Source organism: Bos indicus x Bos taurus, chromosome 19 (genome assembly GCF_003369695.1).
Source record: "Bos indicus x Bos taurus breed Angus x Brahman F1 hybrid chromosome 19, Bos_hybrid_MaternalHap_v2.0, whole genome shotgun sequence".
Lineage (NCBI taxonomy): Eukaryota > Metazoa > Chordata > Mammalia > Artiodactyla > Bovidae > Bos > Bos indicus x Bos taurus.
Genome location: NC_040094.1, coordinates 40836403 through 40860561, shown reverse-complemented (window position 1 = coordinate 40860561; position 24159 = coordinate 40836403). Strand labels below are relative to the sequence as shown.

Here is a 24159-nt window from a genome sequence, read left to right as displayed (position 1 = left end):
TATGGTAGATCTATCTTTACTTAAGAATCTCATACTGTTTTCTGTAACGTCTGGACCAATTTACATTCCCACCAACTGTGTATGAGGGTTCTCTTTTCTCCACATCCTCACCAACACTTGTTATTTCTTATCTTCTTGATAATAGCCATAGGGGAGTGTTAATATCTCACTGTGGTTTTGATTTAGTCACTGTTTTGCCTTTGCTCTGTTAACTGTTGATGAACTGTAAGGCCTATAGTTGCTAAAACAGATAGTACTGGGGGGAAGACTGGATAAAGAGGAATTCCTATATCAACCAGTTTTTGTTACCACAAACAACTCCTGAATCTCAGTGGCTTTTTCTTACCATTACCTGAAGCTATGGGTTGACTGATTTGTCTTTCAGGCAATGGGTCAACTTTTTGTTTAAACCAATTAAGCCAAATAGAAAATTTTGTGATATCTTTGAAATTACACTAAACAGGGAGCCAGTTAGTTAGTGTAAATATTAATGAATTCTGTCCAGGGCATTTGTAATTTTTTTGAAATTCATTAAATGTAATATTTCCTTAGGAAACTTAAATAGCCTGATAAATATCTTGTGGGAGATACGTTAAGCCTATGTACTGTTACTCGTTTTTGTCCACTAATTTTAGCCTCCATTGATGTTACCTGAAACAGTTACTATTGTTATGTTTGCCATGGTTTTATATTTTCATAATTCTTCCTGTATTTATTAATTAGAATTCCACTGTAAGGAAGACCCTTCACATCTGTTATGTTTATTTATTCAGTTATTTATAATGGTATAGACTTCTGGATATGTGTTTTATTTTATGAGTTATATTGTTACTGTCATTACTTATTGGTCAGATTTTTTGTGTGGCTTCTAAATTTGTGGGTGTGTGTATTTGGAATTTCATACCATGTCTGTGTATTAGCTGTTTTAAAAAATACAGTTTAATAAGTAGCATAGACTGTTTGGCTTGGTTAGCTTTTTAAGTTACATATTACATTATTTGGTGCAACATGTATCAGTCTACAAGGGGAAAACTTGTGTTGCTAGGGCCAAATTCAGTGCCACAGCCAATTTACCAATGAATTAAGGAAGTGTTCTTGTTTTTTCTTAGCTGTAGTTTACTTTAACTTAGTGATTTTCCTCCTTTCCTTTTGAAACAAAGTTTATTAGTAATGCTCCAGCAGGCTGGAATCCACTGCTTGCATAATGTGAAATTCAGTTAGCAGAATTGACAGTACTTCCTTTCAGAGCAGAACCATGTGCATATCTTTAGGAGTACCTCTTGAAAAATGAATGTCAGTGTTTATAAGACAGAGACTCTTCTGTTTTCCAAGAGCTAATGTAAAGTGACTTGTTTCTCAAGATTCCTTCTGAGAATGATATTGATAACTTTAAAAATAACAGGAGTCGTAAGTAAGACTGTTTGAACCCACACATGCCCTTTTAGCTATGAAACAGAATGAAGTTTCAGAATGAGGATTATCATTATTTACAAGAATCTGAAACTTTTTTCATTAATTTTTCAACTCTTGGGGTGTTGACTCATAATTATCATGTAATATGTTATGTGTATATATGAGTTGGTAGATGAATTTTCTGAAGTTAGATGGAAAGAATGAATTGGCTGGAGTTGTTTGTCTAAATAATCATGCTGTATTGGGTCCCCTGGAGTACTCCTAAGTTTGATGATTTTCTGGGAGGACTCAAGGCTCAGCATATAGTCATACTTAGAGCTATGACTTATTACAGGGAAAAGATACAAAGCAGAGTCCGCCCGTATGTCTGTCCAATGTATTGTACTCTTTTCCTCCTAGTAAATAAAACTTCACTTGTTTCACTTAAAAAAAAAAAAAAGGCTGAATGGAGTGAAATAGGAAACCAGGTTTTGCCTTTAAGAGTCCTTTCCCAGTGGAGTCACACAGGGTGTGCTTAATTCCTCCAAAAATAAGTTACAACAAAAAAGTAAAATGTCTACCAGGGAAGCTTATCAGGGAATAGTGGGAAACCTCTGCAATCCAAATTCTCAAATGCCATCCAAGATGCAGCAGTGCAAGCAACATTTGAAGGGCCTTTCTAATAAGGATAGGCCTGCTATGTGAACTCTTTTCTGTATACATGCTGTCTTATTATATTCTATTCCAGGAAGCTTACAACACTGATAATATCTAGTATTTTCATTCACTTTAATTGCCAGGAGTTCAGGGTGGATAGGGGAGTGTGTTTTCTTACTTTTAAGGGCATAATGGTTAGAAACATCAGCTCTGAAATCTCAACACCTGCGTTTTGTCATTTACTAGCTGTAAACTGAAGATTTTAGTACCTACCTTTTAGGAAAGTACTAAAATCCTCCCTAGTGACTTAGTGGTAAGGACTTCGCCTGCCAGTGCAGGAGAGGCAGGTTCAATCCCCTGGATTGAGAAGATCCCCTGGGGAAAGAAATGGCGAGTTACAGTCCATGGAGTCTTGAAAGATTTGGACACGACTTGGCAACTAAACAACAAACAAGGATCCAAAGGGTTGATAAATATGAAGTTCTTACTAGAAAGAGTGCCCAGCACATAGGAAGTGCAATCAAGTGTCATGTATATTACTGTTAATTCTATTTTTTACTCGTAGACCATAAAAAGATGTGACTAGATACTCAGACTACCAAAAGTGATCATCTCTTACCTTTAAGATGCATTGGCAGATGTTCCTGAATCAAAGAACAGAAAAACAATATTGCTCTTACTGACCATTTCATTTTCTAGTCTTCTCAATTATCCAGAACAAATCAGAGAAACAGAAAGCAAGCTGGAAGATCAAATGTGCATTTTACTTAAAGGATACATGCCAGCCATTTCTCAGTTCCCATTTACTCTTTATTTTTTTCGTTAAACACGGTTAACACAAATTCAATTATGAATATCAGTAAATATGGGATCAGAAGAGTTATGTTGATAGAGGGTCCACTGAGTTTATTATTAGCAATCTGACAATAAGAGAGAATATATAAAAACTAATTTTAAAAGCAAACTTTTCTGGTGGTTCACTGTTTAGAGCTCTGAGCTTCCAGTTCAAGGGGCATCCGGTTGGAGAACTGAGATTCTGTGTGCTGCACAGTGTGGCTTAAAAAAGGAAAGAAAACAAGAAAGAAAAAAAAAGAAAACCAACAAAAACAAACATGTAGGATTGAGAAGAGTAGTGGTTCCCAGATGAGAAAGGGTGGTGGGAAAGGTATAAAGGGGGTCAACTGTATGGTGAATTAATAGAAAGTAAATTTTGGGTGGTGAGCATGTTGTAGGGTATACAGAAGTAGAAATACAGTGTTCTACACATGAGACTTATACAGTGTTATAAATCAGAGTTACATCAATTAAAAATAGTAACATTCAAAAATATTACAGTACAGGGTTGTTTATTTAATGAAGAGAAGTTTTTTTAGTGACTTAGTTACTCGTGAGGATTTCACTGAATAGAATGATAATTGATGTTCTTTATGAAAGCCACGAGATATCAAAAATAATTAAATTATGTCCCCTTAAACCTTTTGGGGGGCAGGGGTTCAGGTGATACATTTTGTTTCATACTGATTTTTTTTTTTTTTTCATACTGATTTTTAACACAGTAATTTTTAACACAGTTACATATATGACTCTTTATAAACATAAGCATATGTTTAGGCTGTTTTTTCCCATACCATGTATGTATGATGCATTTTCATTTGAGTTTGCTACTGCAATTTCCTTGGTGAGAGAATAAAAGATGTATGTTTTTATTCTACATTAGCAGAATGCTGAAGTTCAGTAATGAGGCCTCATTCTTGTCCTTTGTAGTCCTTCAGCTTTCTTTCTTTCTTTTAAAGGATTTGCTTCTGTAGAGCAGTTTTAGGTTTACAGTGACATGAGAGGAAGGTACAGAGGTTTCTCACGTGCCCCTTCACACATGCAGGCCTCCACCCCCATTATCAACATAACCCACCAGAATGTTTTTTGTTTATTTGTTTGTTTGCCAAAGATGAACCTATATTAACACCTTCAGCTCAGTTCAGTCGCTCAGTCGTGTCCGACTCTTTGCAACCCCATGAATCGCAGCACGCCAGGCCTCCCTGTCCATCACCAACTCCCGGAGTTCACTCAGACTCATCCTTCGAGTCAGTGATGCCATCCAGCCATCTCATCCTCTCTCGTCCCCTTCTCCTCCTGCCCTCAATCCCTCCCAGCATCAGAGTCTTTTCCAATGAGTCAACTCTTCGCATGAGGTGGCCAGAGTACTGGAGTTTCAGCTTCAGCATCATTCCCTCCAAAAAAATCCCTGGGCTGATCTCCTTCAGAATGGACTGGTTGGATCTCCTTGCAGTCCAAGGGACTCTCAAGAGTCTTCTCCAACACCACAGTTCAAAAGCATCAATTCTTCGGCGCTCAGCCTTCTTCACAGTCCAACTCTCACATCCATACATGACCACAGGAAAAACCATAGCCTTGACTAGACGAACCTTTGTTGGCAAAGTAATGTCTCTGCTTTTGAATATGCTATCTAGGTTGGTCATAACTTTCCTTCCAAGGAGTAAGCATCTTTTAATTTCATGGCTGCAGTCACCATCTGCAGTGATTTTGGAGCCCAAAAAAATAAAGTCTGACACTGTTCCCACTGTTTCCCCATCTATTTCCCATGAAGTGATGGGACCGGATGCTATGATCTTCATTTTCTGAATGTTGAGCTTTAAGCCAACTTTTTCACTCTCCACTTTCACCTTCATCAAGAGGCTTTTTAGTTCCTCTTCACTTTCTGCCATAAGGGTGGTATCATCTGCATATCTGATGTTATTGATATTTCTCCCAGCAATCTTGATTCCAGCTTGTGTTTCTTCCAGTCCAGCGTTTCTCATGATGTACTCTGCATATAAGTTAAATAAGCAGAGTGACAATATACAGCCTTGATGTACTCCTTATTCTATTTGGAACCAGTCTGTTGTTCCATGTCCAGTTCTAACAGTTGCTTCCTGACCTGCGTACATATTTCTCAAGAGGCAGGTCAGGTGGTCTGGTATTCCCATCTCTTTCAGAATTTTCCACAGTTTATTGTGATCCACACAGTCAAAGGCTTTGGCATAGTCAGTAAAGCAGAAATAGATGTTTTTCTGGAACTCTCTTGCTTTTTCCATGATCCAGCGGATGTTGGCAATTTGATCTCTGGTTCCTCTGCCTTTTCTAAAACCAGCTTGAACATCAGGAAGTTCACAGTTCACATATTGCTGAAGCCTGGCTTGGAGAATTTTGAGCATTACTTTACTAGTGTGTGAGATGAGTGCAATTGTGTGGTAGTTTGAGCATTCTTTGGCATTGCCTTTCTTTAGGATTGGAATGAAAACTGACCTTTTCCAGTCCTGTGGCCACTGCTGAGTTTTCCAGATTTGCTGGCATATTGAGTACAGCACTTTCACAGCATCATCTTTCAGGATTTGAACTAGCTGAACTGGAATTCCATCACCTCCACTAGCTTTGTTCGTAGTGATGCTTCCTAAGGCCCACTTGACTTCACATTCCAGGATGTCTGGCTCTAGGTCAGTGATCACACCATCGTGATTATCTGGGTCATGAAGATCTTTTTTGTACAGTTCTTCTGTGTATTCTTGCCACCGCTTCTTAATATCTTCTGCTTCTGTTAGGTCCATACCATTTTGAGCCCATCTTTGCATGAAATGTTCCCTTGGTGTCTCTGATTTTCTTCAAGAGATCTCTAGTCTTTCCCATTCTGTTGTTTTCCTCTATTTCTTTGCATTGATTGCTGAGGAAGGCTTTCTTATCTCTTCTTGCTATTCTTTGGAACTCTGCATTCAGATGCTTATATCTTTCCTTTTCTCCTTTGCTTTTCGCTTCTCTTCTTTTCACAGCTATTTGTAAGGTCTCCCCAGACAGCCATTTTGCTTTTTTGCATTTCTTTTCCATGGTGATGGTCTTGATCCCTGTCTCCTGTACAATGTCACAAACCTCATTCCATAGTTCATCAGGCACTCTATCTATCAGATCTAGGCCCTTAAATCTATTTCTCACTTCCACTGTATAATCATAAGGGATTTGATTTAGGTCATACCTGAATGGTCTAGTGGTTTTCCCTACTTTCTTCACCTTATAATTATCTTAAGTCTGTAGTTTACCTTAAGGTTCACTCTTGGTGTTGTAGATTTTATGAGGTGAAGTGAAGTCGTTCAGTCATGTCTGACTCCTTGTGACCCCATGGACTGTAGCCTACCAGGCTCCTCTGTCCTTGGGATTTTCCAGGCAGGAGTACTGGAGTGGGTTGCCATTTCCTTCTCCATAGATTTTATGGGTTTGTACAAATGTGTAATAACATATCCATCATTACAATATCATACATAGTGTTTTTACTGCTGTAAAAATCCTTTCTGCTCTGCCTGTTTATCTCTCTCACTTTTCATCCCTTGTTGTTGTTCAGTCACTCAGTCGCGTCCAACTCTTTGCAACTCCATGGACTGCAGCCTGGCTTCCCTGTCCTTCACCATCACCCGGAGCTTGCTCAAACTCATTGAGTCGGTGATGCCGTCCAGCCATTTCGTCCTCTCTCGTCCCCTTCTCCTCCTGCCTTCAGTCTTTCCCAGCACCAGGGTCTTATCCCAGGCGACCACTTATTTTTTGATCTCCATAGTTTTGTGTTTTCTGGAATATTACATAGTTGGAATTTCCTTAAACCTTACTATAGTGGGAGACATGCAGTGTACCAATCATTATGTTGGATATAGAAATAAACGGGACTTTTTGTCCTCAAGAAACTCAGTGGGTAGTAGAAAAGACTGACAGGAAAATAATCAATATAAAGGTATAGTGGAGGTTTGCCTAGAGCAAAGCTCACGTGTAGGACATTGCAGCCAACCCTAGAGAGTTCAGAAGATGCTTCCAAGGAAACGAGACCTGAGCTGAGTCATAAAGGGTTAAGTAGTGATTAACTGGATGTTGCAGGAGAGTAAGGAGGAAGAGCATTTCAGATGAGATTATTGTTTCCTCTTTGTGGACAGAGGCAAAGGGTTTTTGATTCAGGCATGCTACAAGATTTGAAGCTCAGGCTCTTTTGCATAATACATAGTATTGTAGTTTAGGACTTTTTCCCCCTAAGGCTTGTCTGGCAAACAAACTCTTCTTTGTGATATTGTTTATATTGGAGAATTCACGAACTTTGCATATACAGTCCGTTAATAAATTGGATGCTGCCTGTCTCAAACTTCATCTCTTGCCTGGTTTGCATGTTTCTTCATAATTGCCCTTTTTTTTTGGCTGTGCCATGTGGCATGCGGGATCTTAGTTCTCCAACCAGGGATGGAACCTTTGCCCCCTGCAGTGGAAGCAAGTCCTAACCACTGGACCACCAGGGAGGTCCTGCCATTTGCTGTTTTAATATTTCCAAGCCTAACACTCCGTTGCCTGGAGGAACTACAACAGCAGTAACAAAATAGTCTTGGGGAGTGAATTGCCTGTTTTATTTTAGTTCTCTTAGAGACTTCAGCTCTTGCTTGGCTCCACATTTTCTTAGCCAGTAACAATTCTCCACTCTTGCCTTGTTGTCTTGGTGAGAGTTGCTCAGTCGTGTCCGACTCTTTGTGACCCCATGGACTACACAGTCCATGGAATTCTCCAGGCTAAAATACTGGAGTGGGGAGCCGTTCCGTTCTCCAGGGGATCTTCCCAACCCAGGGATTGAACGCAGGTCTCTCACATTGCAGGCACATTCTTTAGCAGCTGAGCCAGGAGGAAGCCCTGATGTCTTGGTAGTGATGGACTATTAATAAGATACGTATTAGGCTCATTGCCTTTGTGTAGGTTATTTATGTATGTGGACACAACGCTGTTTGTCTTTTGAGACTGAGAGCCACTTGACTATGTGAACATACTGTTTTTTTTCAAGTCTTTTTTGTCTTCCTATCATTACACATCCTAGTACATGAACTCCCAGCAGGCTCAGCTTGATATTGTGGGGCCAGTTTTTAATAGCCCTAAAATCATGACTCTGTCAAGATTGGGGCCATCTTGAGGACAAAGGAGCATGAGTATCCTAGGAATATAACCCTAGAAGAAAACATTATTTGGAAAATAATCTTTATCTCTTTGTTTCCTGAAGTTTGTGTTTTCTGTGTGTTAATTGTGTTATTGTTCAAGGCTTGGGTGCAGGAGTTAGCTTGCAGAATACAGGATGACCCAATTAGATATATATAGCTGATACTAAGCCAGTGGTTATTGTTTGTATTTTTATTTCTTGCCACTCCTTTGAGTTTTAACATATTTTTTACTTCTTTTTTTCCTCTTTGTGTTTTTAGATTATTTTAAATTTACTGAAAAGATTCAGAAGTAGTTCAAAGAAATTCCATAAAACTTTTACTTGGATTCCTCAAATGTTAACCTTTGACTGTACTTACATTATTTTTTCTTAACTATTTGGGTTAAGTTGCAAACCAGACTTTTTACCCAAGACTTCAGTGTGAATTTTCTAAAATCAAAGACTTTCTCATTTATAAACACAGTACAGTAATTGAAATTACTGTAATTTCTAAATACACGTTGATGTGATACTATTATGTAGTCTATAGACCTTATCCCTATTTTACTAGTTATCCTATGCATGATCCTGTTCTTTGTGTTCTTTGTAGTACAAGGCAAGAAATCTTTCTGATTCAAGTTGCAGTCCAAGATCACAGGTTGCATTTACTTCTCACTTCTCTTCATCTGGTTTCAATTTTGAAGAGGCCTTCAGTCTTTCTTTGTCTTTTGTAGCCATTGGCAGTTTTGAAGATTCTTTACAGAATGTCCTTCATGAGTAAATTCAGTTGTCACAGTTTTGTAGGAATACCACAGAAGCTAGGTAGTATTCTTATTGTTCATGTGCTGTGCCGTGCTAATCACTGCAGTCATGGCCTACTCTTTGTGACCCTATGGAATGCAGCCCGCCAGGCTCCTCTGTCCATGGGATTCTCCAGGCAAGAATGCTGAAGTGCATTGCCCTGCCCTCCTCCAGGGGATCTTCCTGGCCCAGGAATCAAGCCCACATCTCTTATGTCTCCTGCATTGGCAGGTGGGTTCTTTACCACTAGCACCATCTGGGAGGCTCCCTCATTGTTGGTATCATAAGCATAAGATGTCTGTTTGTCCCATTACTGTTGATGTTAACTTAGATCATCAGGTTAAGGTGGTATCTGCCAGATTTCTCCACTGTAATGTTACCATTTTCCCCCTTATCATTAGTAAGTGTCCTGTGGTGAAATACTTTGAGACTATGTGAATATGTTGTTTTCTCATCAAACATTAACTCAGTCAGTTAAAGTTTTTGTTTCTTCCTTGAAACAGTTATTACTGTTGTGGTTACCAAATGGTGATTCTCTAATTCCATCTTTACTTCTACATTTTACTAGTTGGAATTCTCTGAAGAAGAGTTTTCCCTTCTATCCCGTTTTTTCCTTTCTTTAGTAACATCAATATATACTCATGAATTCCTATTTTATTCAGTGTGTGGTAATCGCATTTGTTTTCTGCTCAAAATGTTGCAAATTTAGCCAGTGGGAGTCCCTTAGGGTTATATTCTATGTTCTTTGAATATGTCCCATCATTCTTTGAATATATCCTTGTTTTTTGGCACAAGATACTCTAGGATCTTCTTGTACTTTTCCTGACCCAGTCCTGGAATCAGACATTTTTGCAAGGAGCACAGGGATGATTTTGAGTGGAGAATGGTATTTAGAAACTAAGATCTCTACCCTACCTATGTTTATTGCTACTGGACATCATTGCTTGTAGATCTTCTCATTAGATGGAGCTAAGAAATACATGTTTGGAGGTGGGTAGTGCATGAACACATCTTTATGCAATTTTATATCTGTATCTATATATAGATGAATAGATAAATTAAACATGACAATTCTCTTATATAACCAGTTTATACTAACAGCTCCAATCCTAGTCTAATACCTTAAGGCTCATTTTAGCTCTCCTTTCCATATTTATGGGTGTAATACGACTCTTCTTCTCTAAGGGAGAAATATGACTCTGTCTACAATATAATTACTTATTTACTCAATCTTAGATTGCACATGAAATAACCCATTACACTCTGAGGAATCTAATTAGAGTTCATTATTTATAGTTTTTTGTTATGAGTTCGTTTGTTTTTGGTCTTTTTCCTGGTGATATACAGAAAATACAGAGTTCAAAAGTTACATTGGTTTTCTTTTTTTACATTATTCGTTTAAAATGTTTTAGTTCATTTTATTCATCTCTGTGTATTCAGTTTGGAGTTTTACTGAATGTATTCATTTGTTTATTTTTAGCAGATAGGTAACTTGGCTGTCCCCAGCCTACAAACTTTGTGTCCCATGTTGTGGGTGGCCCCTGAAATGCAAGTTCAGTTCTTCTAAATTTAGCAGCTTGGAGTGTTTCCACCACTCACAGTAGTCAGAGGTCTCTTGGGGGTTTGGACGGAATTTGTGCTCCCTCACATCATTCTAACTTTCTTTCTCTGCTCACTTCCTGTTGCCTATGGTTGCTCCAGACTCTGCTCTTGATTCCCCTTCACAGGTTTCTATGCAAGTTCTAAGAGCCCCAAGTACAACCTGTCCTCAGAATAAAACCCATGAAAAAAAAAAACAAAACACCTGCAGAGTCGCTTGTTGTTCCCTTTTCCCCTTTAATAACTGCCTGCATTTGTTCATCTCTGTTGCCTTCAGATGGTTGTTTTTATGTTCACAATTTGATGTTGTATCTAGAAAGTTAGTCCAGTGGAAACTTACTCAGCCATGACCAGAAGTAGAACCTAATTTTATTTCTGAGTTTATAAAACAAACATGATCAGAGACCAGATAGATCTGTCCAACAGGAGATCTGTCCCTCCTTTCTGCCCCATCCCCATCCTTCTTTTTGAATCTTAAAAATGAGTTCTGACTGAAGAATGATTCTTGACTTTGACTTCTTTTGAGTATTAGATCTCAAACTCAGGCAGATGCCATCTTTGACGTTCATTTTTTGTTAGTGGGTATGGATTAACCAAAAAAATTCCTCTTCATCTAGAGATTTGAATTTGTAAATTAATGAAAAGGCTTTGCTGTTATTCACTGTTGTCATCTCTCTACCCTGGTGTATTTCAGTCCATGATCAACGGGTTAAAAACATGAAGGTGTAGTTGTCTGCAGTTTGCTTTAAAAATATCTGAATTGCACATCTTTTATAAATGTTTTTGAAAATCATAAATTATCACCTTTATATAATATTCATAAGAATCACCTGGAGAAATTGTTTTTTTTTTCTGCAGATATCTGGGCTCCACACTCAGAAATTCTGCCTTCTCTAGGACCATGCACATCTTTTTTTTTCATATGGCAATAACATCTACTTATAATTAGACCCTAACTTCTTCCGCATTATATTTCAGAAACCTAGCCAAAGTCTTTTTGCTTGAATGGGGAAGATGAGGCCTACTTTACCTAAACTTGGGTGGCCTAAAGCTAGGCCAGTTTTTCAACAATCTCTTGATAAAAGATGGGGAAAGACTTATTGAACCAGTCAAGCAGGATGCTTCAATAGTAACAGACCTTTCATTCGCCCTCAGTTTTCTTATCTCTTTGATCGTAACCATTCTGGTTACGGATAATAGGTATCCTCAAGAAGGAGTTGTGTAAAGGGTTGCAGTGTAAAGTACCAAGCCTGAAGATGATGAAAAGCAGTATAATGTAGTTTTACTGTTCTTGCCTGTCATATGAAAAGAGTAGTATTGTTTCACCTTGACTTATCCTACAAATGCATACTTAAAATTATATTGATTTTTTTTTAGTTTAAATTAATGTTAACCATATTTAGAAGGATAAATGCTCTCTGTGAGCCTCCTCTTCACCATCCTCACCAACTGGCCTCTCCCCTCCTCCAGCACCCAGTCACTGTAACTGAAACTCTAGCAGCTTATCCCATCAGTCCATATATTTGGGTTTCTAAAGGTAATTGTCTCTCCTTATCTCCTAGGATAAGTAGAAGTCAGAAGTTACTAAATAATAGCAGACATTTAGACAGACTGTGGGATGGTTGAAATTTAAGCACAGAGGCTTATCACATCCATCTTAGGCTTCCCTGATAGCTCAGTTGGTTAAAGGATGTGCCTGCAATGCAGGAGACCTGGGTTCTATCCCTGGGTTGGGAAGATCCCCTAGAGAAGGGAAAGGCTGAGAATTCCATGGGGTCACAAAGAGTCGGAGATGACTGAGCGACTTTACTTTCAAGTACAGAAGCTTATCACATCTATCTTACTAGGAGTCCAAATCAGGACTGGAAAGCCCAAACTAGTATTGCCACAGAGGGGCACAGAGACTGTATTTGTCTTCTTTCTCTCTTTAATGTAGCATAATGTCAAACCCAGGTGAAAAGCCAACTCAAGGGAATTTTGACATTAGAACCCCAGATAGTACATTCTAAGAATGGAATTATGATTGTTGGGATATGTGCTTCAGAGAGTCTCCTAGGTCTACATTTGACCTCTAACCTGAGGTTTCATGTCTGTCTATTATGCTTTATTTTGTGGAGAACCTTTCTGTTGAAAGGTTACTAAACCTAGTCTAACGAGGATCCGTTATCTAAAATTTCTCTCCTGTGTCCCTGCCATGTATAACATTATATTTATGCAAATTACTTAGGGATTACTGGTGATTTGGCAGAAATGGGATCTTGAGGAAGCTCCACAAAAACGATAGTATATAGTGGATGACAGGGAAAAGCAGCAGCATTAAGCAGTGTAGGAAGGTTTGTTGCATTAGGTAAACTTACTGTTTTAGGAATTGAGGTACCTAGATTCATAGTGTATGTATTTATTTGGGAATGGTGTTTGTAATCAGTATTTAGAAAGATGGAAATTTTATTTTATTAAAGAGAGCCATCAGGGTTGTAGCAGGGTCACCTCAAGGGATCAAGAAAGGTGTTCACACTTTCCATCTATGGACAGATGTAGAAAATATGGTATATGTATACATTGGAATATTATTCAGCTTTTAAAAAGGTAGTTCAGATACATTCAACAGCATGGATGAACCTTGAAGACATGAAATAAGAAGCCTGTAACAAAAAGGCAGATACTATATGATTCCATTCATATGAAGTATGTGGAGTAGTTAAATTCATAGAGAAACAAAGCAGAGTGGTGGTTGCCAGGAGCTGGGGAAAGGGAAGTGAGGAGTCACTGTTCACTGTGTATAGAGTTTCAGTTTGGGAAAATGAGAAAGTTCTTGAGATGGCTAGTGTTGGTGGTGCTTGTGCAGCAGTGTGAATGTACTTCATACTATTGAACTGTACATTTAAAAGTGGTTAGCTGGTAAGTTTCATGTTATGTATATTACCTAAACTTAAAAATAGTTTTAAAAAACTTTATTTACAAAATATACATAACTTTTCTGTCTGATGTAATTATTAACTCAGTTTATTCCAAGTTCTAAAATGTGATTGACAGCCTCTAATCACCAAATAGTTTGTTCTGTTACAGTAACTTGGAACAGAAAGTGTAGCCTTCATCTCCAGATTGATGCTTCTTGACCTCCATTTCGTAACACTCCAGTATCTCCAGCTATTTCAAGGAATATCATCTTTATTTATTTTTATTTTATTTTATTTTTTAACTTTACAATATTGTATTAGTTTTGCCATATATCAAAATGAATCCGCCACAGGTATAAAGTACATGCTATACTGTACCTTTTGCCACGTGCAGAAGAGCTTCACTTGTTATTGAGATCAAAATGCCCTTTAAAGGTATTCATGGGTAAGGAGACCTTGAAGCTCAAGTGACCCATTCACTTTATTGCCAGAATGCTCTGACCTGTTTTTATGGGTGGCTTATGGTATAGAGAGTTATCGTTCTTTAGGCAAGTTAATTATTTCAAGTAATAATGCTTCAATAATATTAAACTCTCTAAGAGAGTCTCTACAATACTACTAAACTGCCTAAGAAAAAATTTAGGTGGTGTTTCCTGACATTGATGTGTTAAATGAGTTTTACAATTTCCCAAATTGGAATTAAATACATAGAGATTTAACATTTTATATTTGCTAATTTTTAGGTGTTGCCAATACTTTATTTTTTTCCCTTCATAACTGTAAAATTCTTTATAAAGATAACTCTCCCCTAGCCTCTTTCTTTTGATAATCATGGTGTGGAAATTGTTTTTTTACTTTAAAGAAAAAATGTATTGGAAATATTTTATCATGCCTTAATGTGAATGATTGAACTTGTACTTACACATAACATTATCAGGTAAAAGATGACTTTTTCCCGTATGTTTTATATGGGTTGTATAAATTGCTTCAGCTTTTTGTGTGATTATTTAAAGGACTTCTGTCTTTTCCTGCATGTGTTAACATAACCAATTATTTATAGGCAAAAATCAAGAGAAACTCCTTTGTCATATAATGTATAGTAAAGTTTTTCTCCATCTCTTTTTAGGATATTTTCTTTTCTGGATGTTGTTACCTTGTGTCGCTGTGCTCAGGTCTCCAGGGTAAGAGTGGCTGACATGATTAGAAGAGGATTCCTTGCTGACATTAATGATAATCAGCTTCTGTAGCAGACGAACCATTTCCTTCAGATGGTAGTTGTGTGTTATGTTTCCAAGGATGTTGTTGCACCCATGGCATACCTAAACCCATGTTAATTCTGCAGTGGAATTCTACTATATATATTGTTGCTAACTTTAGTTTTTTGAAACTCTTGACTATTTCTATAATACGTGCAGAGGAAGCATCTTCAAGGAAAAAGCATATTAAACGTGCAAAGTAAAAAGATTAGACTTTACTTGGAACTGTAATAATACAGTGTTTCATTATGTTTTCCTACTTCATTTTATGTATATACATGGAAAGCTTTTGATATCTCCTGGTATTTTTTTCTCAAAAGGTTATAACTAGAATTTAATTTTTAAGAAATTACCGCACAAACCAAATTGCTTTCTCAAAGTCAGTTTCTGCATTACTCTTACTTACAAACTTTTGACAACTGACATGACTGTGACAAAACAGTGAAATATCATAATCCTATTGTTGCCAGTAATACTAAGAATAGAGTCTCTGCTGTGGGAAAATTATATTATGAACCATTCCTAGTCTCTTTTGTAATATATATATATAATATTTAATAACATGAGTGAATACATATTTTTACCACCTTTTTATAAAATAGACAATGGCTTTTTGATTGTTCAACAAATATTTATTGAGAACCTTACTATGTGCCAGGTATAGTTGTAGGTGCTGAATATGTAATATGGTTGATTATATCAGAGTATTTATCTTTGTAAAGACAGGTTTTCCTTAAAGTTTCCAACACTGATTTCCTCAGGAAAAAAAAAAAGCACAAAACTTAGCATAGAAAATTCATGTTATCTTGCTAACGTTAATATAATTTCTACATCCTAAAAGCCATACTGAAACTGTATCAGCTATTTAGGAAACAGGCAGTCATATTTTGATGATTTCTATTCATGACATTTCTGTTCCTGGTGCCTGAGTCGTTGCTCTAGTCATAGCTGGTACAAATGAGTTGGGGTTTCTTTTCTGTCTACATTTGAAGCTGAGGTCATCACTGAGAAACAAAATGCCCAGACTGGTGTCTAAACCTGTTCAGTAGCAGAGTCTCATCTCAAGAGTGTTGATTTGAGTGAGTTTTAGTTGTTGTTTTCATGTTCAGGTTCTTCTTCCTTCTTAATGTGTTTTAACTTAAAAGGCAGCACAATGCCAGTCTTTGTTAAATCTGTACAGTTGGTTCATCAGTAGTTAGCCTGTTACTCTCTGCACTTGAAGTATTTTGTTAATGTGCTTTTAAAAAAAAAACTCTGGAGAGAAACCTGTCATTCCTAATTTTAGTCTCAGTTTAGCATGTTTCCTGCTTGCTGGAAAAAGTAGTGTGAGGAAATGAGAAATATCAAGCCAAACCAGAGGTATATTTAGCCTATGAATCTAGTGAACACATGATCTTTACAAGTTCTTGTCTTCCATGGAGCCATTTAAGAACCCATTGGGGGCGTCCCTCGTGGATCAGTGATAAAGAATCCGCCTGCCAGTGCAGGAGACATGGGTTTGATCCCTGATCCAGGAAGAGCCCACATGCCACAGAACAACTAAGCCTGTGCACCACAACTGCTGAGCCTGTGCTCTAGAGCCCGGGAAGCACAACTATTGAATCCTGTATGCCCTAGAGCCTGTACTCTGCAACAGGAGAAGCCACCACAATGAGAAGCCCGCACACTGCAACTTAAAAGTAGCCCCTGCTTGCAGCAACTAGGGAAAAGCCCACACAGCAACGAACACCCAGCACAGCTAATGAAAGACAGATAAAATGTTTTAAAAGAAGAAAGGAGGAAAAAAAAATTAGAAAAATATGAAGCTACAAGATGAAACGTAACATTGAAATCCTAAGAGAACCTTAAAGATTTCTAGAATAATAACTTTGTTTTCTCCTATACCCCTGGCATATGTCTTGCTGGTTGTATGACAGTTACCTGGGACTTAAAAGTGTGCCTGCAGTTTCCTTTTTACAATTTCAGTGTTTCGAATCTGTGTTTTGAATTGTTGTAAAAGGAGATGATATTCTCAGTTTATGAATTAACAGGATTAAGACTTTGCATACACTTTAAATTTAATAAGGAAAACTTTTAAAGGCTTTCTGATTAAAATACAATGCAGAATGATCCATAGCAAGTTAACACTGTAGAGTCATTTTTCACCTTATCCTGAAAAGTTGAAAAGCCTTCTTGCCTCTCTTTAGCTAATTAAAGAAATGTATTACCATTGAACTGAGTTGAAAGGAAAGATAACCAATTGGAAAACATGCCTGAGTGAGCTCGTTGGTAATGAGGAAAGCATTAAAGTCTCTGTCACGTATATAGAGAAATGATAGTGTCTTTTGTAAATCCCAGGTCACAGTTTCAGATCCAAACAAGTGATGCTATGGATTAGCATATTTTTATCAAACATGATATATGTATTGAACACAGTACATTCAGAGTCCATCTTCTTTTTTTGGTTTCTTCCTCACCTTGTTCCTGGAGTAACAGACTTGCTTTTCACCAATTGGATCGTCTCATTTTGAAATCAGAAATTCCAGTTAGAAAACAGTCTATGACTATGGTACTTATTACAACCTGTCCTTTCCCCAGCCCCCTAATGTAAGATCTTTCACAGCTGCTAATTTCTGTACCCACTCATTTATGAGATAATCTACTTAGAGAATAAAACATGAATCAGAAATGAGACTCACCTTTTGGGAGTTAATGATGGGTGTGCTGAGACATTTTTTTGGACAATTTCAATCATTATTAGGTTGATTTTTGAACTTGAACTTCACTGGCTTTTTCCCTTCATTTCAGCTTCTCATTTTGTGTCTTTTTCTTCAAAATAGGCCTGGAATGTTCTAGCTTTGGATGGCAGTAACTGGCAGCGAATTGACCTGTTTGATTTCCAGAGGGATATTGAGGTATAATTATGTGGTGTGTGGCCCCATTTCTCTTGTTAGAATGTAATTACAGCATGGAACAAATTAGCCTCAGCTATATAAATCTCCTTTCCCTGGAGAGAGAAACCATTAATTTCAGTGCATCTGAATTTCATGAGAGCCTGCAGTGTTCCCCAAGAACTTGATCAGCTTTTGAGAATAAGCAAAATTATTTTACTGAAATAATAGTAAATTATTTATTACTAAGTTTTTGTTTTTATTTTTGTTGTAGAAATATGGACCTGTGTTTGCTCTTTTTAGGAAGTCTTTTTATATCTGTTTATGGAAAAATAAGTGGAGTTAAGAACTTACTGAGGCATAATATTTGCATAAATTCTTCTTGATGAGCATTTTGGGTTCTAGGAGAGCCTACAGATAAGTTTTTCTTTCATTCTCCAGAAAAATGTATTGGATTACTTTTGCTGTGGAAAGATTTTTTTTTTCCCTTCTCATTTCTCTCTCATATTTCAGCCTTAGTATTGCCTGTTTTCTCAAATGGAGAATGGCTTAAGCTTATGTTATTTTAACCTGAATTTTAACTCTGTGGTCCTTGGTTCTCTCATCTGGAGAGTGCAAATCATAGCTTCCTCACTGTGTTACAAGGATTAAGTAAGATTTAGGTTTAGATTTTTTTCAACTGGGTTGGGTTTTGGTTTTTGTTTTTAACATATTAATGGAGCTTAGTTGTCTTGAGGATTCATGTAAGAAGTTTAAGAAACCTTACATGAACTTTCCATTATCTTCAGAAAGTATCATCAACATGGTGGGTTTTTGTTTTTCCCAATTCTTTTTATCTTCATGGATGTAAATGTGTAAAGCAACATAACCCACAAAATCATTCAGCAAGCTTTTGTTAAGTGTTCATTGAGTCTCTGCTGTATTTAGAGTGCTATAGTAAATGTACCGAAACAATAATACAGTGACATAAAAGAACTACAGAGCACCATTTCCTCAAATACAAAGTATCTTAAAGATGAACAAAATAAATAACAATGTAGAGTTTAGGCATATTTTAAATAGACCAAGAAAGCTGATTTGATTTAATTAGGTTGTTTAAACGAGTTAGAAGCATTTTAATAATGAGAATATGTTCTTTTCAAGACTTGGTGGCTTATCTTTTTGTATACCTATCTTCTCTTTTTTACAGGGCCGGGTAGTGGAGAATATTTCAAAAAGGTGTGGGGGCTTTTTACGAAAGTTAAGTCTTCGTGGGTGTCTTGGAGTAGGAGACAATGCTTTAAGGTAAAAACATAACTACCCATTAACTGATCTTACTGAAGTAAAGAACAACATGAGACACAGCAGCATCTCACCCAGAAAAGGCTGGGATAGTTTTCATATTCTTAAGCTGTTCTGAACCCACATACACATTCATTGCTTATCATACCAGTATCCAGTAGTGGGATGTGTGGTTTTGGGAATAAAACAAGAACATGTGCTCCCCCACAAAAACCAGCTTCCCCATATTATAAATGGTTCATTTGGAGCCTTGAGTAAAGTTTGTCTGTTTAATTCAAGCTCGGATAATTTTAACTTTGGTTGACAAAAAGATTGATGTTTAAAAGTTTATGGTTGAAAATTAATTTATTCGTAACTTAATGACTTTTTGTACTAATATCCAGGTTTGCCGTTTTGTATCTTCTATTATTTTTTTAATGCTGAGAATTGTGCACATTTTGCCTCAGACCCTTTACTTTGTTTCTTTCCTATAAAGAACCTTTGCACAAAACTGTAGGAACATTGAAGTGCTGAATCTCAATGGGTGTACAAAGACTACAGATGCGTAAGTATTTTATATTTTAGAAGGGTAAGTCATAGCCCATTATGTCCTGCCTGTATTAGCTTTTAATGCAGGCTGCTAAATATATTTAGTAAATTTCATTTTGGTTTCATAGAGAAATGATGTTTCAAGAAAGAGAAAGCAACTTTAGAAGTTAGAAATGGAACAAGAAGCTTATTTTGGAATTTGGCTCAAATTCTGCCTCAAAATTTAAAATAAAACTTAAGTTACTTGATATTATTTAGTAATATTGCTAGTTTTGTTTTCTCTATACCCCCACTCTTTTATCTTATTCATTTTATCTTTTTGTGAAAAATTCCTAAACAGTGTAAATATGCATTTCTTTTTTTGCACTGAGTCTTCGTCGCTTTTGAGCAACCTTTCTCTAGTTGTGGCAAGTGGGGGATACTCTTTGTTATGGTGTGGGGATTTCTCATTGTGGTGGCCTCTCGTTGCAGAGCACAGGCTCTGGGCACGGGCTTCAGTAGTTGCAGCATGCAGGCTTGAGGGCTCTGGAGTGAAGGCTCGCTAGTTGTGGCACACGAGTTTAGTAGCTCTGCAACATGTGGAATCTTCTCAGGCCAGGGATGGAACTCGTGTCCCCCGCATTGGCAGGAGGATTCTTATCTACTGCTCCACCAGGGAAGTCCCAACATGCATTACTACAATAAGCATTTCTGAAAAACAAAAGCTTTTAACATAAGCACATTAAATTCATAAATCTAAATATCTTAAAATCATCAAATAACCACAGGTTAATGTTCAGAATTTTGCATGTTCTAGTGACTTTAGCAGTATATTAAATATAGTTTAAAAGAAAAAAGATACAGACTTCAAAAATCAAGAGTGGAGACCTCTGTTTCTGATAACAACAGTCACTGCCCTCCTGCTATAAACAGCTCTAAAACTGTACAAAACATAGAAAGCAAGCAGTCTGAAATGTTGGACAACATGCAGAGCAGAACTGAGAAACAAATGAGGTGAGCCTTATGATTGTCGTGGCTTTCTGCTTGGTGGCATTTTTGAGATAATGGTACAGGAGAAGGAATGCAAGCTGGGCACAAAGTTCTGTCTGATTTGAAGAGAAAGATCAAAGTTCTGGGAGACCAGGATGACCAAATAGGTGTCTGGAAAGAGGGAAGCTGACTCAAAAAAAGACTACAGAAATCTTCATAAATTTGGCTGAAGAGTAAACTATATATGCACATATTGAGACCCCACAAAGCTGGGCAAAGAATAACTAAAATGGAAAGAACAATTGCTGGGAAACTGAACTGAAGAAGAATTGCCAGAACTTAAATAAGGCAGCCATAAAGAAGGCTGAGCACCGAAAAATTGATGCTTTTGAACTGTGGTGTTGGAGAAGACTCTTGAGAGTCCCTTGGACTGCAAGGAGATCAAACCTGTCAATCCTAAAGAAAATCAGTCCTGAATATTCATTGGAAGGACTGATGCTGAAGTTGAAGCTCCAGTACTTTGGCCACCTGATGTGAAGAGCTGACTCGTTAGAAAAGACCCTGATGCTGGGAAAGATTGAAGGCAGGAGGAGAAGGGGACGACAGAGGATGAGATGGTTGGATGGTATCACCAACTCAATGGACATGAGTTTGAGCAAGCTCTGGGAGACGGTGAATGACAGGGAAGCCTGACATGCTGCAGTTCATGGGGTCACAAAGAGTCGGACATGACTGAGCAACTGAACAGCAACAGTATTGATAGGTCTATGATATTTATAGGAGTAATATATAAAATATGTTAGAACATGCGAAAATAATAGCACAAAGGAGAGAGAACAGAACCATTACATATTGGAGTAAAATGCTAATGTTTTTGTGAGAATTAAGTTACTGTTCTGAAATAGATTGTGGTAAATTAAGATACATATTGTATTCTGTGAGCAAACTATAAGAAAATAACTCAGGGAAAAGGTAAAAAAATCAACAGGAATTGAAACAGTATACCTGATACAAGAAAACAGTAAAGGAGAGACAGAAAAACAAACTTAAGGAAAGCATGAAACAAAAAGAAAAAGAATGGGAGAGAAAATGCAACCATATCAATAATTTTACTGGGACTTCCTTGGTGGTCCAGTGACTAAGATTCCATGCTTTCAATGCAGGGGTTGCTGATTGCATCCCTGGTCAGGGAGCTGAGATTCTACATGCCATGCAGCATATTTCCACCCCTCCACAAAAAAAAAAAAAAAAGATTAAAAAACCAACAATTTTTATTAAATGTGGACAGACTGAACACTTCACCCAGAAGACAAATTGTCAGTATGGATTAAAAAACAAGACCCAGCTTGTGCTGTCTATAAGAGACAAGCTTTAGATTGAAATACACAAATAGGTTGAAAGTAAACAGATGGAAAAATGCATACTGTGCAGATAGAACACTCCACCCAATGATTACAGAATAAACATTCTTTAGATACATACTTGGAACATTCTCTAGGGTAGAGCATAGATTGGGCTACTAAATAAGTCTTAATTTAAGAAGATTAAAATCATTCAGAATATATTCTTTGACCAGAACTAGAAAATTAAACTAGAGATTCTCAACAGAATCTTTGGAAATTCAGCATCATGCTTCTATGTAATTTTGAACTGAATGAAAATGAAAAGCTACCACCATTAATGTGATGTGGCCAAGATAGTAATACAGCTCTGCAATCCTGTGTCACAAAAGAGAAAAGAGAGAAAGCTCTTATCAGTAACAGCCTTCAACATTGAGAAATTAGAAAAGGACTTCCCTGGTGATCCACTGGTTAAGAATCTGCCTGCCAATGCAGGGGATGAGGGTTTGATCCCTGGTCCGTGAAGATTCCACCTACCGCAGACTGACTAAGCCCGTGCGCTGCAACTACTGAAGCCTGCTCACACTAGAGCCCATACTCCACAAGGGACACCACAGCAGTGAGAAGCCGGCACACCACAGCGAAGAGTAGCCCCTGCTTGCCCAGTTAAAGGAAGCCCACATGCAGCAACGAAGACCCATCACAGCCAAAAATAAATACATAAAGTTTTTTTAAAACTTAGCAAAAAGAAGAGCAAAGCCCAAAGCAAGCAGAAGGAAAAAATAAAGATTAGAATGGATATCAGTGAAACAGGAAACAAAAACAGTAACAAAATCTGTAATCATTGAAAAAAGTTTTTTTAATTGATAAACCTAGACTAAGAAAATAAGAGGGTAGACTCAAATTGTCAAAAGCAGACAAGATGAAATGTTTGTCAGGTAGTATCATAAATACATTTAATCAGACAACCTAGGTGAGATGGACCAACTCCTGGGAAGGTACAGATTAACATTCTGAATAAATCTGTAGAAGTAAATACAACAATTCAAAATTGTCCCACAAAAAGAAAAGCACAGGCCCATATGACTTCACTGGTGAGTCCATCAAAAGAAGGAAGAATACTAATACTCAAACTCACTCATAAAGTAAAAGAGGAATAATTCATAACTTGTCCTGTGTGGCCAGTATTTTTCTGATACCAAAGCCAAGCAAAAACATCACAATAAAAGGAAGTCTACTATATTCCTCAGACACAGAGATGGAGAAATACTTAATAAAGTATTAGCAAACTGAATCCAGCAACATATAAAAGGGTTGGGTCTTATCTAAGTGGGATTTATCCCAGAAATACGTGTGGTTTAACATCTGAAAATCAATTAATGTAATTTTCCATAATATTAGAATAAAGCAGAGAACAACAAACTTTTCTGTATAGGGCTGGATAAGGAAATATTTTAGGCTTTGTTGGCCTTGTAGTCTCTGTCAGTGTCAACTCTGCCAGTGTTTTACAAAGTGGCCACAGATAGTACGTTAACAAATGAACATGGCTCTGCTCCAACAAAACTTTATCTCATGTTGCTGAGACATAGTTTAATGTCACATGTCACAAAATAGTATCTTCTTTTGACTTTCTTTCAACCATTTAAAAATACCAAAACCATTCTTGACTTCCTGGACATACAAAAATAAGCAGCTGCTGAGATTTACTGTCCTCTGGAATGAATAAAGGACAAAAACCACAGGATCATTTTCATTGTGATGGGCAGCTTCTAAACTGGCCCCCAAATAATCACTGCCTCTTCCTGTTTGCACTTTTGTGTAATCTTCTCCCCTTGAGTGTACACTGGACATAGTGTCTCATTTTCTAACAATAGAATACTGCAAAAGAGATTGTGTATCACTTTGGAGATTAGGTTCCAAAAAGACTGTGTCTTCTATCTTGCTCTACTTTCTTCTCCAGCTCTGGAAGCATTCTGCCCTCTTGTGAGTAGCTCTGTGAAGAGGCCCATGTGGCAAGAAACTGAGGTCTCTGGCCAACAGCCAGCAAGAACTTAAATTCTATCAAAAACCAAATGGGGAAGCTTGGAATTGGGTCATCTTAAGTCTGCCAACCTCCACTTAACCTAAATGAGTTTGGAAGGGAATCAGTATCTAGCGACCTTTGAGATGGTTCCAGCTGTGGCTAGTATACCTTGATGGTAGCCTTGTGAGAGATCCTGAGTCCAAGTCACCCTGCTGTGCTGCCTGTGCACATATTCCTGACTCATGAAAACTGAGATAATAAATAATTATTATTTTAAGCTGCTCGGTTTTAAGGTAATTTGCTATGCAATAGTAGAACTAACTGATGCTTCATTAGATGCAGTAAAAGCACAGAACAAACTCTTAACACTCATTTATGAATCTCCTGGTGGTTCAAATGGTTAGGACTCAGTGCTTTCACTGCTGGGACGCAGGTTCAGTCCCTCATTGGGGAACTAAGATCCTGCAAGTTGAGTGGCACCGCCAGAAAAAAAGCAACAAAGAATAGAAAGGAGTTTCCTTAGTATGATCAAAAGCTTCCATGAAAAACCTACTGAGAATAAGAAATACCAG

General features: G+C 37.4%; 1 protein-coding gene across 3 annotated transcripts in view; it reads left to right on the top strand.

Moving 5' to 3' along the window:
- The window catches only part of FBXL20 (F-box and leucine rich repeat protein 20), a 101423-nt gene that overhangs the window by 57579 nt on the left and 19685 nt on the right, over positions 1 to 24159 (top strand). For all 3 annotated transcript variants that reach the window (XM_027519802.1, XM_027519803.1, XM_027519804.1), the window contains exons 3-6: positions 14447 to 14501; positions 17396 to 17470; positions 18636 to 18730; positions 19203 to 19271. In XM_027519802.1, the coding sequence (XP_027375603.1) occupies positions 14447 to 14501; positions 17396 to 17470; positions 18636 to 18730; positions 19203 to 19271 (294 nt within the window). The remainder of the gene's footprint in view (positions 1 to 14446; positions 14502 to 17395; positions 17471 to 18635; positions 18731 to 19202; positions 19272 to 24159) is intronic.